Source organism: Rhodotorula graminis (assembly GCF_001329695.1).
Source record: "Rhodotorula graminis WP1 unplaced genomic scaffold RHOBAscaffold_21, whole genome shotgun sequence".
In the NCBI taxonomy this organism is placed as follows: Eukaryota; Fungi; Basidiomycota; class Microbotryomycetes; order Sporidiobolales; family Sporidiobolaceae; genus Rhodotorula; species Rhodotorula graminis.
The window spans coordinates 45,999-61,342 of record NW_017264948.1 but is presented as its reverse complement, the minus strand read 5'-3'; the positions used below and the strand labels follow the sequence as shown (position 1 = coordinate 61,342).

Below are 15,344 nucleotides of genomic sequence, written 5' to 3'. Positions count from 1 at the left end.
GCATTTCACGCGCTACCATGGAGCCTGCGTTTGGGGTTGAAGCCGGCCACTGTGGACGGGGAGGTACTCGAGTCAGGTGCGTAGTTCTCGAGAGGAGGGCGAGGTGATGAGGGTCGGCCGGAGGAGAGGGTGAGCGAATGCTGTGCAGCCGCCGTCACCCCTCGAGGGACCGCTCCTGCCGCTCCAGCCGTGCGCAACAGCACCTGGCGGTGCCCTGGCAGTCCTCGGCGTGTCCCGCTCGAGGCGAGGGTGGCGTGACGAGGTGCTTTGCGCTTTTGTCGGGGCGACGGAGGAAGGGCGACGGCGACGGCGCAGCTGCGGCTGGTCGGTGCGGCGAGCCGAGCGGGCAGACTCACTCGTGGACGAGAGCTCTGTACTCGGCCTGGGACGAGAGGCGAGGTTCGAGTGAGCGAGCTGCGCCCCCTTCGCCTCCGCGGCGAGATCGAGGCCGCAACCGCGAGTCACGCAGCCTCGCACCTCGACGAGAGCCTGCGCAAACAGTGCAGTACAGTCTCTCACAATCTCGTCGCCGTCGTGAGCCACCGAGCCGAATCGGCGACCGCTCGAAAGCGCTCCTCCTCGACTCTCGAGCCTCCTGGCGAGCCTCTCTCGACGTGCCGAGAGTCCTGCTCGAGTGTACACTGCACGCCTCTACGCCGACAGCGGCGGCTCGTCCTCGTCTGGGTCCACCTCGTCCGCCTCCTCCTCGTCCCCCTTCTCTCCTCGTCCTTCCAGCTCGTCGCCCGGCCCTCGTCGCCCCTCGCCCGCCGCCGTCGCGCCCGCGTCCTCCCCAGGCGGCCGCATGACGCCCTCGACCCAGACCCGGAACGCGGCGCTCGCGCTCGCGTCGCCGCCGGCGCGCAGCTGCGCCTCGACGATGCGCCGCACGGACGGGTCGGCGCGCGCGAGGGCCGACTCGTGCGACGCCGCCGCCCAGAAGGCCGTCACCTGCGGAGGTAAAGCTGGAGCGTCAAAGACCTGTTTCGGTTCAGAAAGGGAGAGAAGGAGGGGGCGCACCTTGTCGCGCATGTCGTCGTCGTGCAGGACGGCCATGCGCTGCATGCTCAGGGCGCGCAGGCGGTGCAGGACGGCCTCGTTCTGGGCCGCGAGGGACGCGACGGCGGGTGCGACGAGTGCGGCGGTCGTCGGCTGGGCGGGCGGGACCGAGGCGGCCGGCGCGAGGAACGAGGCGACGAGGAGGAGGGCCGAGAAGAGGGTGCGCAGGAGGTGGAGCTTCGAGTGGAGCTGCGAGGTCGGCGGACACCGAAAAGAGTCAGTGACTCGTGCCGCAGAGGAGAGCTCGACAAAAGAGCACGAGACGCACCATGGTGACGATCCCTCCGACTCCTCCCCTCGCGCCGTCCCAGGTCAGGCGCATCCACATTTCGTACCCTGCCGCGCCCATGACCGCCATGACCGCCCACACCCTCCACCGCTCTCGCCCGTTGCCGGCGAGCAAGAGCCCGCTCCCGGCGAGCGCCGTCAGGTAGGCAACGGCGACGCCGGGAAGGACGCTCAGGAGGTAGTCGGTGCCGAGGAGGCCGGTCGCGCTGTTGCTGCCGGTCGGGCGGCACCACGCGCACTGGGTCAAGGGTGCGGCGCCGTAGGCGATGTAGGCGAGGCGGGCGTCGAGCGTCTGGAGGCGCGACGCGAGGAGGAGCTCGTCGTCGGTGAGCGGGCGGCGGCCGGCGAGCGAGGCGGTCCACAGGCGCGCGAGGGTGTCGGTCGAGAGGCGCAGGTCGAGAGGGCGGCGCAGGACCGGGAACAGGGTCGACAGGGTCGAGTGCGGGGTCGACAACGAGAGGAAGAGGTTCTGAGGGAGCGAGCTTCAGCGGCCTGAACGAGTCGCGGCCCCGACGAGGGGAAAGAAGGGACGCACATGTGGAGGCGACAGGGCCGAAAAGAGGGCGAGCGAGACGCCCAGGGTGACGACAAAGAGGCGGAAGGCGGCCAGGTTGGAGCTGTCGGGTCGTCGTCGTTGTCGTGCAGGTGGTCGCGAGGCGGGATGAGCCGGTGCGCGCGCGCCCTTTGGTCGAGGGTTGAGCCAGGCTTGTGCGAGGCGGACTAGACGCGGTACGAGGTACGGGCTGGCGATGAGCTGCAGGAGGGCGAGTGGGGAGATGAGGCGGGGAGGACGACGAGGAGAGGGGGAGAGAGGGGGGCGCACTGCGGCTGTTTGGACCATGCCGTTGGACAGTAGACCGCTCATCGCACTCACGGTGGTGCTCAGGCGGGCTCCAGCCGAGGACGCGGGCGAGGGAGAAGCACCAGCTCGTCTCCGACGACGACGACGAGCTCACGCCTCGACCAGCACCTCGACGCTCTGTGGTGCCACAGACTCGCTCTGTCGCACTCGCAAGCACTCAAAACAGCCGACCCACACCTCCCGCCGCACCGCGACCTCGTCACCCCTCCCTCGACCAGCACCGCCTCGTTCGCTCGTCCACCATGAGCGCCAGCAAGATGGCCGTAAAGCGCCTCGGCAAGGAGCACCAGGCCTTCCAAAAGGACCCGCCACCCTTCATCTGGGCCCGCCCGAACGAGTCCAAGTGCGCCTCACCTCTCTCTCCTCCTCCTCCTCCCGGTCCCTCGCCCCCTGTCCTCACCTCCCTTCCTCCTCGGCAGCATCCTCGAGTGGCACGCCATCTTCCGTGGACCTCCCGACACGCCCTACCACGGCGGCGAGTACTGGGCCGTCGTCACCTTCACCAAGGTGCGCTCCCTCTCCTCCTCATTCGTGCGGCTCTCGAGGCTGTGACGAGTCCCCCAACTGACAGACTGGTCGCCACCCAGGACTACCCTTTCGCGCCTCCCGAGCTCAAGATGCTCACCCCGTCGGGCCGCTTCACGCCCAACACGGCCATCTGTGCGTCCTGGCACCCCCCTCTCGTCGCGCGGACCGAGTCCTGACCTCGCACTCGACGCAGGCACGTCGATGAGCAACTTCCATCCGGGCAGCTGGAACGTCTCGTGGAGCATCGAGACGATCCTCGTCGGGCTCTTGAGCTTCATGCTCAGCGAGGAGATCACGACCGGCAAGTCCTCTTGTCCTCCTCTCTTTCCCTCCTCTCGCTCTCTCCTCGACGTTCTTCGAGTACTCTCGCCCACCCGACGCACACCGAGACTGACTAAGCCCTCTCGTCCCTACCGCAGGCGCCACCCAGGCCCCCGATTCCGAGCGCCGCGCCCTCGCCGCCGCGTCGCACGCGTGGAACATCAGCCAGCCCAAGTTCCGCACCATCTTCCCCGAGTACGCGACCAAGGACATGCGCGACGTGCCCAACATGAGCGGCCAGGCGCCGAAACCGGCGGGCCCGCAGGGCGAGGGCACAAAGCCGGTCCGTCGCCCTCTCTCTCTCCCTCTCCCTCTCTCTCTCTCTCTCTCTCTCTCTCGACGCTCGCCGGCTTTCGGGGCGGACAGCCTCGCTTGACAGGACGTGTGCTCACCCAGCTGTGCGTCGCAGGGCAGCTCGTGAACGTGCAGGCTCGAGCAGGCGCAGCACAGGGCGGCGCGGGCGAGCGCTCGAACCGGCTCGTCGTCGTCGTCGCAGCGGCGAGCGCGGCGGTCCTCGTCGCCGTCGTCGCGTGGTGGGTCATGCAGTGAGCAGGGCTTGGTGTAGCGGCGTGTTGTACTTGAGCTTTCTGCGACGAGCTTGGCGCCGAGAGAAGGGAGATGCACGGCCCTCGAGCTTCCCCTCGCGCTCTCGCACTCGCTCGTGGTCCTCGAAAGGTCGCGAAAGAGATAAAGAAACTTGCAGGCAGGACAAATACGACGACCGGGCGACCCTCTCCCTCCGCTCTCGGACCCCGTCGGTCTCAGGCAAAGTACGGCGCCAGCTCGCTCTTGCTCCCCCTCTTCTCGGCCTGGACGTGGCCCTCGCGGGTCGACACGCGCTCGAACCACGCCGCGAGGCGCGGGAACTCGGCCTGCGAGACGGTCGGGTTGGCCGGGATGGCGCGTAGGAGCTCGTACGGGACCGAGAGCTGCGAGGGGCGGGCGAGAGCGTCAGGGCGTGTTCGAGAGGCTCGAGAAGAGAGAGAGAGAGAAAGGGGGCGCACGAGGATGTCGCATGCGGTGAACTTGTTGCCGACAAAGAACTCGTTGTCGCCGAGCTCCTCCTCCATGAACGAGAACGTCTTCTTCAGGTTTGGCAGGATGTAGGCGCGCACGATGGCGCCGCACACAAAGCTCGCCATCCACGACGTCGCGAACCCGAACTTGGCCGGCGTGCGGCACAGGACGAGGTACACGACGAGGTGGAACATGGCCGTGCCCTCGGCCCAGTGCGACCAGAACGCGTACTTGTACGCGTCGGCGGGCGAGAGGCCCGACGACCAGGCGGGCGCGAGCGTCGACGGCGAGCCGTACAGGTTGATGAGCGTGTCGAAGATGGCGCCCGACTCGGCGAGCGTCGTCGGCGTCGGGAAGCCCTTGTCGGCGTCCTCGAGGATGATCATGGGGAACTGCGAGACGGCGAGAGTCAGTCGGCGCAAGGCCGAGTCGGTAAAGTCAGGGAGAAGGCGGCGAGGGAGAGGGAGAGAGTGAGAGGGGAAAGAGAGGGAGAGAGAGCGAGGTGGGACGCACCCTCTTGAGCTTGTAGCCCTTCTCGAGGCCTTCGTCCGGGATCTCGAACGTCTGCCAGTCGCGGTTGTACTCGATGATGTCGTAGTCGAGCTTGAGCTGCAGGCGGGAGCGAGGCGGGTCAGTCGGGCGGACGAGTCGCGCGAGAAGGAGCGTGCGAGGACTGACCTCCTCAAGAAGCCAGAGGATGCGCTGAGAGCGCGAGTCGCGGAGCCAGTGGACGGTGATCTTGGGAGCCATGGTTGCGAGAGAGAACTCGAGTCGAGGTAGGCGCGGCGAGAGGAGGGAGGAGAAGTGAGAGGAGAAAGGGGACGGCGGCGAGAAGCAGGCGGCGGCATGTCGGCGTGCGGGCTGCAGGCGGAGATGGCGCACACCGAGCTGCGTCTGCTGAGCGCAAAGACCGCCTCGGTAGCGGCCAAGTGGCCGAGCGGGGGCGGCGTGAGCGCCGAGGTGGGCCGGGAGGAGGACGAGGTGCGAGAGTCGCGCGCAGAGCCTGCAGCGCGGGCAGGAGGGGCGGTACATGGCCCCGAGCAGTACAGAGCCGTACAGCAGTGCAGCACTGGACAGAGAGAGAGAGAGGGAGAGAGATGGCGCCTCGTCGTCGTCGCCGTCCGCTGGGCTCGTCTCTCTCACACCCACACCCGACGAGCGACCTTGACTGTGAGTGCCTGCACTCCTAGCCTGTACCGCCAAGCCCCGAGCGCGCCCGCACCCTCGCCCCCGACCAGCACTCGACCTCCCCCTCGCCTCGTCGCCCGTCATCATCATACTCCGCCCCGTGCACGACCACGCCCGCCAGCGAGTCCGCCGACTCTGTCAGCACGCCTTGAACACCCTGCGACGTGCCTCGCTCCACCCCACGACCACAACCCGCGGCCTCGCACCTCCCCCCTCCTCGTCCCGACGCTCCACCCCCGCCTTGCCCGCAACCTCCCTACCGCCCCTCACAGCACCGCACTGACCCGACTACTTGCGCCCTCGCCTCTCTCTCCAGATGCCCGGACTCACCGACGATGAAGTCGTCAGCGAGATGCGCAAGATGGTCCGTCCCCTCTCCCTCGCGTCTCAGGCCATCACCGTGCCCGCCGTCTTCCCCCCTCGAGAGGGCGCCGACGACGGGCTAGAGCCAGGAGGTGAGAGAGAGGCTGCTGACATTCTCGCGCCCGCGCCCTCTCGCCACGCCCGCAGACGGCCTTCATCAAGCAGGAGGCGCTCGAGAAGGCGCGCGAGATCAAGGTCAAGGCCGACGAGGAGTTTGCCATCGAGAAGGTGCGCCCCACCCTCTCTCGCTCCGTTCCCTCCTTGCGCCGCTCGCACGCCGAGCCGCGAGCTGCACCGGGCCTTCCGTCTACATGAGCCGCGAGCTGACCCCCTCCTCGTGCGCCGAAACAGGGCAAGATCGTGCGGCAAGAGAGCGCCAACATCGACGCCGCCTTTGAGCGCAAGAAGAAGCAGGCCGAGATCGAGAAGAAGATGTGCGTCGGCGCCTCTCCCTCTCGCGACGACTATCCTGCTCGTCGGCCGGCCCTTTTGCCTCACCAAGGCGCAGCACTGACTCTTGTCGCACCGTCGCACAGCGCCATCTCAAACCAGAACAACAAGGCGCGGCTGCAGCTCCTCGAGAAGCGCGAGGAGCTCCTCGAGCAGGTGTTCGAGGACGCGAGGACCAAGATCACCGACGTGACCAAGGACGAGGCCAAGTACACCGAGCTCCTGAAGAAGCTCGTCCTGCAGGTGCGCACCCCTTTCTCTCTCTCCTTCCCTCGTTGCCCTGGGCGGCGTCGCTCGAGCCATTGCCGACCCTCTCCTCGTCCCACTCCCCCTGCCCGCAGGCGCTCTTCACGCTCATGGAGAAGGACATCAAGGTCTCGGGCCGGCCAAAGGACCTGGAGCTACTCAAGAAGGCGACCGAGCAGGCTGCCGCCGACTTCAAGGAGCAGGCCGGGTTCGAGGTCAAGACCGAGGTTAACGACCAGCTCGGCGACAAGTCGTGCGTCGTCAGTTTCTCTGCCGCGTGTCCTCGCGACGGGCGGTCGCGCTCGCTTGTCGCGTTCGGCAGTAGTGCACGCAACTGACCTCTGCCTTTTTGCGCGTGCCCGCAGCGCCGGCGGCGTCCTGATTCGAGGCTACGGCTCGCGCATCACGGTCACCAACACGCTCGACGAGCGCCTGCGCATCCTCGAGGAGCAGATGTTGCCCGAACTGCGCGAGAAGCTCTTTGGCAAGAACGAGAACCGCAGGGTCCGTCCGCCTCTCTCTGTGTCGGACCGTGACGAGCTCGAGCGGGCCCGCACGGCCTCGCCGGCTCGTGTTCTCGGACCACAGCCTGACGACCTTTGTCTGTGCGCACAGTTCTACTCGTAGACGCTTCCAGTCTCCTGCGCTCCCTTGCGAGCCCGATATCCACCCCCCTTTCGCTCGCCCTTCGCCCTCTTCCCCTCGTTCTTGTCTCGTTTTTAACTTTTGCGCGAGTAGTCTTCGCGCGGTCGTCTCTCCTTCTTTGTGCAACTCTGGCCCTCTAGCAGCAACACCTGAGCGAGCGAGCGAGAGCGGAGAAAGCTGGTCGCGTAAGCGAGGGAGCCGGCTCGGCAAAGGCGACGAGCCGAACAACGTCGACCCGCTCGCGGTTGCGGGCCTTGCGCGCTCGCATGCTGCACAGCGCGCGACTGCTCGGTCGCGCTCGCACACTGCTACACCGGCCCAGCATGGCCCCCTCTGGCACGACCGCCGCGTCGCGCCTCGCCCAGGTCACCAAATCCCTCTCCTCGCACGCGACAAGCTCGCCCTCGACGGCGCACCACGCCCAGCGCGCGCTCCTCGGCCACCTCACGCTCGACGACCTGCGCGTGCCCGTGTACGACACGCGCGACGTCGCCCGCTTGCCGAGGGACGACCTCCTCCTCGACCCGGCCGACCCCGTCGTGCGCGCCGAGATCGAGTTCTTGATGAAGAAGTGGGGACTCGGTGCGCCCCCTGTTCTCTCCTGTCCCTCTGGGCGAGGCCGCACACTGACCTGCGCGAGCGTCCCTTCTCGCAGGTCAAGACGTCTTCCTCCTGTCGTCGCCCGGGCCCTACACTCGCCGCCTCGCGCAGACCTTCCTCTCGCTTCTCAACACGCCGTACGAGCTCGTCACCCTCCATCGCGACGTCGGCGAGTCGGAGCTCAAGCAGGGGCGCGAGATTCGGGCCGGCGGCAAGCTCGAGTGGACCGACTCGGGTGCCGTGCGGGCGGCCAAGGAGGGCAAGGTGCTCATCCTCGACGGCATCGAGCGCGTCGAGCGAGGCGTGTTGCCGCTGCTCAACAACCTGCTCGAGTACCGCGAGATGGTGCGTCGCTGGTTCCCCTCCCTTCTGCGTCCCCCTCTCTCGCTCGCGTGCTCGAACGCGAGCTCACGTTCTCGCCCTTGCGCAGAACTTGGAGGACGGCACGCACCTCGTCTCGACGGCACGGTACGACAAGATGGTCCAGAACGGCGAGGACACGACGTCCTTCATCCCGACCCACCCGGACTTCCGCATCATCGCGCTCGGCGTCCCCGTCCCGCCCTACCCGGGCCTGCCCATCGACCCGCCGTTCCGCTCGCGGTTCCAGGCGCGCTACGTCGACCCGGTCGCGGCGGCCAAGGTCATGGCGCGGCAAGAGCTCGGCCGCATGCGCGAGGTGTGCGGCGAGGCGAGGACGATCCAGGTCGAGGACGTCGTCGGCAAGATGGGCGAGGTCATGGCGAGCCTGCAGATCGCTCGCGAGATGCGTGCGTCCCCTTTTCCCTCGTCTTCCTCGATGCGCCGCCGCGCACCGTCCCTCAAGCTCGCCGCTCGGACCTGGGCCCACCGCTTTCTGAGCCTCACTGACAATCCTCTGCTCCCGCAGGCGCCAAGATGGCTTCCGGCATCGAGGCCGACGCCCGCACCGAGGTCCCGCTCTTCCCGCAGACGACCCTCGTCAAGCTCGCGCGCTTCCTCGCCGTCTTCCCCCTTACTGCCGACCCGACCCTCGTGAGCCCCGCCGACTTTTTCCAGCTCCTCCTCCTCGCCCACCCGACGCTCGCCTACTCGGGCAAGCCTGCGCGGCGCGCGCTCGAGGAGGCGCTCGTTGCCGCTGGGCTCGGCGCATGGGCCGAGGGCCTGAGCGAGGTCGACTTGAGCGCGACGATCTCGACCAACACCGACGGCATCATGGGCTGGCGCCTCGTCGACGTCAAGCCGGGCGACGCGGACCAGGCCGTCGCGACGTTCTCGCGCGCCGGGTGCGACGACGTCGTCGTCCCTGTCGCGGCCGGCTCCCTCCCCTTCTCGACCTTCCCTCCCCAGTCGACCGCCGACCTCCACATCACGCCTCGCTTCACCCACCTCCTCACCTCCCTCTTCCAGCTCCACGCCCTCTCGACTTTCGACATCTCGTTCGTCCCGATGGCGCCGACCGTCCAGGCCTCGTCCGCCTCGACCTCGCTCCTCCTGTCGACGTTCGCCTCCATCCTCGGCTACGAGCTCGAGTCGCTCCACCTGTACAAGGAGCTTGGCGGGCGCGAGCTCTGGATGCGCCGAGTCGTCGGCGGGTCCGGCGGCGTCACGTCGTGGGAGGAGGCGCCTCTCGTCCAGGGCGCGAGGGCAGGACGGCTCGTCCACCTCGACGGCGTCGACACGCTCTCGGCGACATTCAACTCGCTCTCGCGCCTCCTCAACGACCGCCAGGGCGAGCTCTGGGAGGGCAAGCGCCTCACGGCGTCGTCGTCGTCGTCCGCCGACGGCAAGGCGGCGGCAGAACCAGGTGTCCTCGTCGCCATCCACCCGTCGTTCCGCGTCGTCACGACGGCGTCCAAGGCGACGGCGCCGACCGAGTGGCTCACCGAGGACGTCGCCGCCAACCTCGTCGCGCTGCCGACCCTCCCGATGCCGATCGACGAGGAGCGCGCGCTCCTGCTCGCGGTCGGGTGCGCCGCCGCCCTCGTCGACCAGCTCGAGCTCTTCGCGACGCGGTACCGCGAGCAGACGGCGGCGTCGGGCATGAAGGCGCGCCGGCTCGGCACGGCGAGCCTCGTCCGCATCGCGAGGCGGCTCGCCAAGTACCCGCACGAGAACGTGCGCACGCTCGTGGAGCGGGCCCTCCTCATCGACTTCTTGCCCAACACGGAGCGTGACGCGATCTCGGCGCTCATGACGGAGCTTGGGCTCGAGAAGGAGCTCGACCGAGTGCGTCCCCTCCTTTCCTCGCCCGGTCGCACTGCCGGACCAAGCCCTGACCGTCCTTCCTCCACAGCCTCTCGCTCCTGCCGAGGTTCAAGACGGCGCACTCGTCTTCCGCTCGGCCCGCGACGACGGCATCGAGTACACGATCGCCAAGTTCGACCTCGCAGCGCACGACCCGGCGGGCGCCTCTCACGTCCCTCGCGCCGACGGCTACCACGAGTGCGTCCTTTGTCTCTCGCTTTTCTTTCAGGAACCCATGCCTGACTATCCTCCCGCCGAGCAGCAACGCCCAGCAGACGCGGTACCTGCGCGACCTCGCCGTCGACCTCGAGCTCGGCAAGCACGTCCTCCTCATGGGCTCGCAGGGCACGGGCAAGAACCGCACGATCGACCGGCTCCTCGAGCTCCTCGACCGCCCTCGCGAGTACATCCAGCTGCACCGCGACAGCACGGTCCAGGGCCTCCAGTTCACGACGCTCATCGAGGGCGGCCAGCTGCGGTACATCGACTCGCCGCTCATTCGCGCCGTCAAGCTCGGCCGCGTCCTCATGGTCGACGAGGTCGACAAGGCGTCGCCGCCGGTCGTCGCCGTCTTCGCGTCGCTCGCCAGTCGCGGCGAGATGACGCTCGCCGACGGGCGCAAGATCCGCCCGGCTCATCAGCGCGGCGGCCCCAACGACATTGCCGTGCACCCCAACTTCCGCCTCGTCCTCCTCGCCAACCGGCCAGGGCACCCGTTCCTCGGCAACCCGTTCCTGTCGGTCGTCGGCGACGCCTTCTCGACCTAGTGCGTCCTCGTCCTCAGCTCTCTCTCTCGTTGCCGTGGTCGTCTCACTCACTCTTTCTCTCCCTGCAGCCCGATCGCCAACCCGGATCCCGACAGCGAGTTGAGGGTCCTCGTCCAGCTCGCCCCCGAGCTCGACGTCAACATGCTCAAGTCGCTCGTCGCGGCGTTCCAGGACCTGCGCAAGGAGTTCGACGCCGGCACCCTCAGCTACCCGTTCTCGCTCCGCGAGCTCCTCGCCCTCGTCCGCCACCTGCGCCGGTACCCGTCCGAGCCGCTCGAGCAAGCCCTGCGCAACCTGGTCGACTTTGACGTCTCGCGCCCCGAGACGCTCGACGCGCTCATGTCGGCCTTCCGGCGGCACAAGCTCGGCGTCCGGTACGTCGGCATGGACGCGGTGCGCGGGCAGGCCCTGCCCGAGGGCGAGCTGCGCAAGGCGGGCGAGATCGAGTTCGACCCCGAGAGGGAGGGGCGCGACACGGACCTCGGCGGGCCCAAGTACGGCAAGACGGACAACGAGGAACATCACGGCGGTAACACGTGGGCAGGAGGGACGGGCGGGCGCGACACGGCGGGCCTCGGTGGGAGGGTGCGTCCCTGTCTTCTTCTCTCTCCCTCTCTCGTCCCTCGTCCGTCCTTCGGTCCAGAGAATCGGCGCCGCAGCTACTGACGGCCTCGATGACTCGCAGGGAGGGTACATGCGCCTGTACAAGGGCCACGACATCCGCCAGATTCCCGACGGCCTCAAGGCGCAGGTCCCCGACGAGATCCAGAACCGGGCGCGCGACATGGCGCGCAAGGAGCTCGCCGAGAAGCTCGCCGAGATCGACATGACGTCGGCGCAGGCGTCGTCGTACACGCTCTACCACGAGCGTGTGCGCGCACACGTGCACCAGCTCGTCACCTTCCTCGAGAGTGCGTCCCCTCTTTCTCTCTCCGCGCCCGACCGGCCCATCTCTTGACTCGCGTCACACAGAAATCCCGAGACTGACTGCCTCTCGTTCGCGCTGCAGACCTCGAGGCCAAGGAGGAGGAGCGCATCTGGCTCAAGCGCGCCGTCGACGGCGAGCTCGACGAGTCGCGCCTCGCCGAGGGCTTGACGGGCGAGGCGACCGTGTACAAGCGCCGAGGGCAGGAGAAGCCCGAGCTCGGCGCGCCGCAGCTCAAGCCCAAGCGCATCCGCTTCGTCGTCGACGTGTCGGCGAGCATGTACCGCAACCAGGCCGACGGTCGTCTCGCCCGTTCTCTCGAAGCCGGTGCGTCCCTTGCTCTCTGCCCCACCTCTCCATCGTCTCTCTCTCTCTCGAGTGGGCGACGGGTGCGCGTGTGGGACTGCGAGGCGGCGGAGTAACCGCAGAGCAGGCGGGTCGACCTTCTCAAGTTGAGCCCCGGACTGACCTCGTCCGCCGCACGCGCAGTCGTCATGATCTGCGAGGCGTTCAACCAGCTCAGCAAGCAGGGCAAGAGCAAGTACAGCATCGACATCCTCGGCCACTCGGGCGAGGGCGCCGAGATCCCGTTCGTCGCCGTCGACGCGCTGCCGAGCAACGCCGGCGACCGGTGGCGCATCGTCGAGAAGATGGCGCTCATCTCGCAGTGCGTCCTACCTCTTCCCCTTCTTCTGCGCCCTCTCCCCGGACCCGCACGCCTCGCCCTTGCCGGCCGGCGCGCCTTTCCTCGACGCGAGCTGATCCCTTGGCCTTTCGCCCTCTCGCAGGTACTGCTGGCCGGGCGACGAGACGCTCAACGCCATCAACAAGGCAGTCGACGCTGTCGCCGAGGCGGATGCCGGTGCGTCCCCCTCCTTTTCCTCGTCGTCGGCGTCCGTCACGAGCTCACCTTCCTGTCTCGCCCGCAGACGACTACATCGTCATCGCGCTCAGCGACGCCAATTTTGAGCGGTACGGCATCACCAAGGACGACATCCGCCGGTCGTTGACGAGGAACCCCAAGGTGCACGTCGCCCTGCTCGCGATCGGCGAGGGTGCCGAGACGGCGTGGCTGCCGCAGGTGCTGCCGGGCAAGGCGTTCACGGTGCGCCAGACGGGCGACCTCGCGAGGACGATCCGCACTGTCCTGAGCGCGACGCTCGACAAGGGGTTGTGAGCGGCGGCGAGGTCGACGTCGGGCCGGCTCGAGCGCGCCGGTCGGCCTTCCTCTTTTTTTCGATTCTCGAGACGCGCTCGGCGAGGGTTTGTAGCCCCCTCCCTCATCTTTGTCTAGACTGTGTGTATCTACTGCATTGCACGAGGAGCAGCTGGCGGCGAGAGGCAAGCGCTCGCGCCTCGTTGTCACTGACGCGACTTGCTCGAGCCCTTCCCCAGCTTGCGCTCCTCCTCCTCCCTCGTCCTCTCTTCTACGGCTCCCACGGCCTGCTGGACACGCTCAGCAGCGCTCTACAGCCTCACTGAGCGCACTCGAGCTCACGCCGCCATCTTGTGCGTCCGCCCCTCCCCTCCCCGTCCTCGCGCATCCTCATCGCCTTCGAGCTGACCCACCTCCCTCCTCGTCACAGCAGCCCCGGCACACGGGCAGCCATGAGCACCATCACCACCACGACACGGTCCGCGACCGCACTCGCGCCCAGGGTCCCCCTCACGGCCCTGCCCGAGGGCTACGCCTCGCTCTTCTTCGCCGCCGCCGCCCCTCCGCCGGGCAAAAACGCCATCACCCGCGCCCGCGGCGTGCCGCTCGAGACGTTCATCGCCATCATGCACTTTGTCCGCGACGGCAGCGAGCGCGACCTCGTCCGGGCGACCCATGTCTGCACGGGCTGGCGGCGCGCCATCGTCGAGTGCGGCCACCTGTGGAGCGACCTCGACCAGGTCAACGTCGTCGACACGGTCACGGTCGAGCGTGTGCGCGTCGTCGCGGCGAGGGCCAAGGACCACCTGCGCCGTCTCGCCCTCACGTTCGACGTCGAGGACGACCCGTCGCTGTGCCTCACGATCGCCGTCGTCGTCAAGCAGATCTTCCGCGAGGTGTCGCGGTGCGGCGCACGCGGCCTCGAGGAGCTCACCGTCGACCTGCGGCCCATCTTCCACCTCCTCGAGGACCTCGAGCCGGCGTACAACGTCGTCGTCCTCGCCATCCAGTTCGCCGAGTTCAGCGCCGTCAACCTGCGCACGCTCAAGATCTTCACGGCCCTCGACCGGTTCCCGAGCGGCGCGCCGTTCCTGTCCAGCCTCCCCGACCTCGACAAGATGGTCATCACCTCGGCGCTCAACGACCCGTACGGCGAGATGCGCCTGCCCGACTTCTTCTCGATCATGCCCCTCGAGTCGGCGCAGCTCACGTCGTGCGCCCTGACGAGGCTCGTCCTACGCGGCACGTCGCTCATGGACTCGACGTTCCCCGACTTTCCCGCCCTGCGCGAGGTCAAGTTGCTCTCGGTCCGCATCTGCAACCTGTACGGCCTCCTCGTCCGGGCACCGGCGATCCAGACGCTGTGGCTGCGCAGCGTGCAGACCGATCCGGCGAATCGGTTCCTGCCGCCGGCGCCAGGCGGCGGCCCCAAGGACGTCCCGGCGCCTCTCGAGCTCCCGGCCCTTCGTCACCTCTGCATCGCCGGCGAGTCGCCGCTCCTCTGGGTCCCGCCGACGCCGACCACGTCGCACTTTGTCGTCGTCACGCCATTCCTCGAGACGGTCGACCTCGGCCAGCAGTACGATTGCGAGCGCGACGAGGAGTGCGTCCCATCTTTCTCTCTCTCTCTACCTCTTTCGCTCTCTCGCCTTTGCGCTCACACTTCTCTCCCCATAGGTCGGGCATGCTCCGCGTGTACTTGTCGACGCTGCACCCGACGCCCGACAGCCTCTCGACCCTGTTCCGCAACGCGCCCCACCTGCGCAAGCTGCGCATGACGAGCCACCACTCGCCGCTCGACATCCTTTCGCCCGCGCTTCGCCACGCCGCGCCCGACACCCTCACGACGCTCTTGATCGGCGGCACCAGCTTCGCGACCGACGCGCTCGTCGACAGGCTCGGGCTCGACGTCCTCCCGAGCCTCGTCTGGCTCGACGTCTTTCACCCCGATGGCAAGGAGGTCAACCGGGTGACGGTCCAGGCGCTCGCACGCCTCGGCGAGCGGTACAAGTCGGTTAAGGTCCCGGCGCTCGGCGGCCCGAACGAGGGCAAAAACGCGCTCACGCTCGTCACCAGTTGCGTCCCTCTCTCCCCCTTTCTCTCTCTCCTGCTCGTCTGGGCCCGGGCGAACGCTCACCGCCTTTCTTCTGCGCGCAGACGAGCCCTTTACGGCGGCCGACCCGAGCACGTCGGACCTGCGCGCGGCGCTGCGCAACCTCCTCCTCACGCTGTCGCCCGCCCAAGTGTCGCACCTGCCGTCGCAGCTCGCGCTCAACCCTCCTCCCGGCGCCCTGTCGTTCCCCGTCATCGCGCACGAGATCAACGTCATGCCGCTCCCGCCGGCGCGGCCGCCGTTCCCGCTCAAGCCCAACGGCAAGTCGTCGGCGGCGGGCGACCCGCTCGACGACCCGGCGACGGCCGAGCGCAAGCGGCGCAACGCCGCCGCCGCCGCCGCGAGCGCGCCGCGTCCCGTCGCCGACCAGGCCATGGTGGACGAGGCCAAGCGCGCGCTGCAGCGGTGGCACGTGCGGCGCGAGGAGGAGTGGGCACTCGCGTCGTGCCGGCGCGACGACAGCGGCGTCGAGCTCGTGTGGGGCGTGAGGGAGTACGACGACGAGGGGTGGGCGTGCGGCAAGGCGCACCCGGGTGCGGCCGAGTGGCTCAAGGGCGCCGAGGACGACGACTGAGGCAGGGTCGTCGAGAGGT

The 15,344-nt window shown here is 68.3% G+C and overlaps 6 protein-coding genes across 6 annotated transcripts; 4 read left to right on the top strand and 2 right to left on the bottom strand.

Moving 5' to 3' along the window:
• Window positions 1–629: 629 nt before the first annotated feature.
• RHOBADRAFT_56552 (uncharacterized protein) lies at window positions 630–2,239 on the bottom strand. The gene is made up of 5 exons (XM_018418402.1): window positions 2,168–2,239; window positions 1,880–2,098; window positions 1,325–1,813; window positions 1,018–1,245; window positions 630–948 (listed from the first exon to the last, which is right to left on the bottom strand). The coding sequence occupies exons 1-5, from the start codon at window positions 2,207–2,209 to the stop codon at window positions 652–654; spliced, it is 1,275 nt and encodes a 424-aa protein (XP_018267559.1). The 5' UTR covers window positions 2,210–2,239; the 3' UTR covers window positions 630–651.
• Window positions 2,240–2,448: 209 nt separating this feature from the next.
• RHOBADRAFT_47688 (uncharacterized protein) lies at window positions 2,449–3,604 on the top strand (the record flags this gene model as incomplete). The annotated part of the gene is made up of 6 exons (XM_018415031.1): window positions 2,449–2,549; window positions 2,626–2,713; window positions 2,794–2,866; window positions 2,928–3,047; window positions 3,154–3,338; window positions 3,470–3,604. 6 exons carry the CDS (start codon window positions 2,449–2,451, stop codon window positions 3,602–3,604), a joined length of 702 nt encoding a protein of 233 aa, XP_018267558.1.
• Window positions 3,605–3,735: 131 nt separating this feature from the next.
• RHOBADRAFT_56550 (uncharacterized protein) lies at window positions 3,736–4,822 on the bottom strand (the record flags this gene model as incomplete). Its single annotated transcript, XM_018418401.1, has 4 exons — window positions 3,736–3,984; window positions 4,060–4,464; window positions 4,586–4,681; window positions 4,751–4,822. The coding sequence occupies 4 exons, from the start codon at window positions 4,820–4,822 to the stop codon at window positions 3,817–3,819; spliced, it is 741 nt and encodes a 246-aa protein (XP_018267557.1). The 3' UTR covers window positions 3,736–3,816.
• Window positions 4,823–5,228: 406 nt separating this feature from the next.
• RHOBADRAFT_56549 (uncharacterized protein) lies at window positions 5,229–7,111 on the top strand. Its single transcript, XM_018418400.1, has 8 exons — window positions 5,229–5,242; window positions 5,577–5,624; window positions 5,771–5,851; window positions 5,975–6,057; window positions 6,160–6,316; window positions 6,415–6,572; window positions 6,685–6,823; window positions 6,935–7,111. Exons 2-8 carry the CDS (start codon window positions 5,577–5,579, stop codon window positions 6,944–6,946), a joined length of 678 nt encoding a protein of 225 aa, XP_018267556.1. The 5' UTR covers window positions 5,229–5,242; the 3' UTR covers window positions 6,947–7,111.
• A 176-nt stretch (window positions 7,112–7,287) lies between these two features.
• RHOBADRAFT_19311 (uncharacterized protein) lies at window positions 7,288–12,659 on the top strand (the record flags this gene model as incomplete). Its single annotated transcript, XM_018412484.1, has 13 exons — window positions 7,288–7,546; window positions 7,620–7,909; window positions 7,995–8,192; window positions 8,226–8,334; window positions 8,454–9,772; window positions 9,840–9,988; window positions 10,053–10,556; window positions 10,626–11,142; window positions 11,243–11,468; window positions 11,567–11,809; window positions 11,972–12,149; window positions 12,271–12,344; window positions 12,412–12,659. The coding sequence occupies 13 exons, from the start codon at window positions 7,288–7,290 to the stop codon at window positions 12,657–12,659; spliced, it is 4,314 nt and encodes a 1,437-aa protein (XP_018267555.1).
• Window positions 12,660–13,090: 431 nt separating this feature from the next.
• RHOBADRAFT_56548 (uncharacterized protein) lies at window positions 13,091–15,325 on the top strand (the record flags this gene model as incomplete). Its single annotated transcript, XM_018418399.1, has 3 exons — window positions 13,091–14,241; window positions 14,316–14,713; window positions 14,796–15,325. The coding sequence occupies 3 exons, from the start codon at window positions 13,091–13,093 to the stop codon at window positions 15,323–15,325; spliced, it is 2,079 nt and encodes a 692-aa protein (XP_018267554.1).
• Window positions 15,326–15,344: the final 19 nt, after the last annotated feature.

Bases quoted from the DNA above. Each gene is read 5' to 3' on its own strand.
- RHOBADRAFT_56552 (XM_018418402.1), bottom strand. From the start codon at position 2,209: ATGAGCGGTCTACTGTCCAACGGCATGGTCCAAACAGCCGCA. The intron at 2,099-2,167 runs GTGCGCCCCCCT...GCCCTCCTGCAG, and splicing joins GCATGGTCCAAACAGCCGCA to CTCATCGCCAGCCCGTACCT. The intron at 949-1,017 runs GTGCGCCCCCTC...TTACCTCCGCAG, and splicing joins ACGACGACATGCGCGACAAG to GTGACGGCCTTCTGGGCGGC.
- RHOBADRAFT_56549 (XM_018418400.1), top strand. From the start codon at position 5,577: ATGCCCGGACTCACCGACGATGAAGTCGTCAGCGAGATGCGCAAGATG. The intron at 6,317-6,414 runs GTGCGCACCCCT...CCCTGCCCGCAG, and splicing joins TGAAGAAGCTCGTCCTGCAG to GCGCTCTTCACGCTCATGGA. The intron at 6,573-6,684 runs GTGCGTCGTCAG...GCGTGCCCGCAG, and splicing joins GACCAGCTCGGCGACAAGTC to CGCCGGCGGCGTCCTGATTC.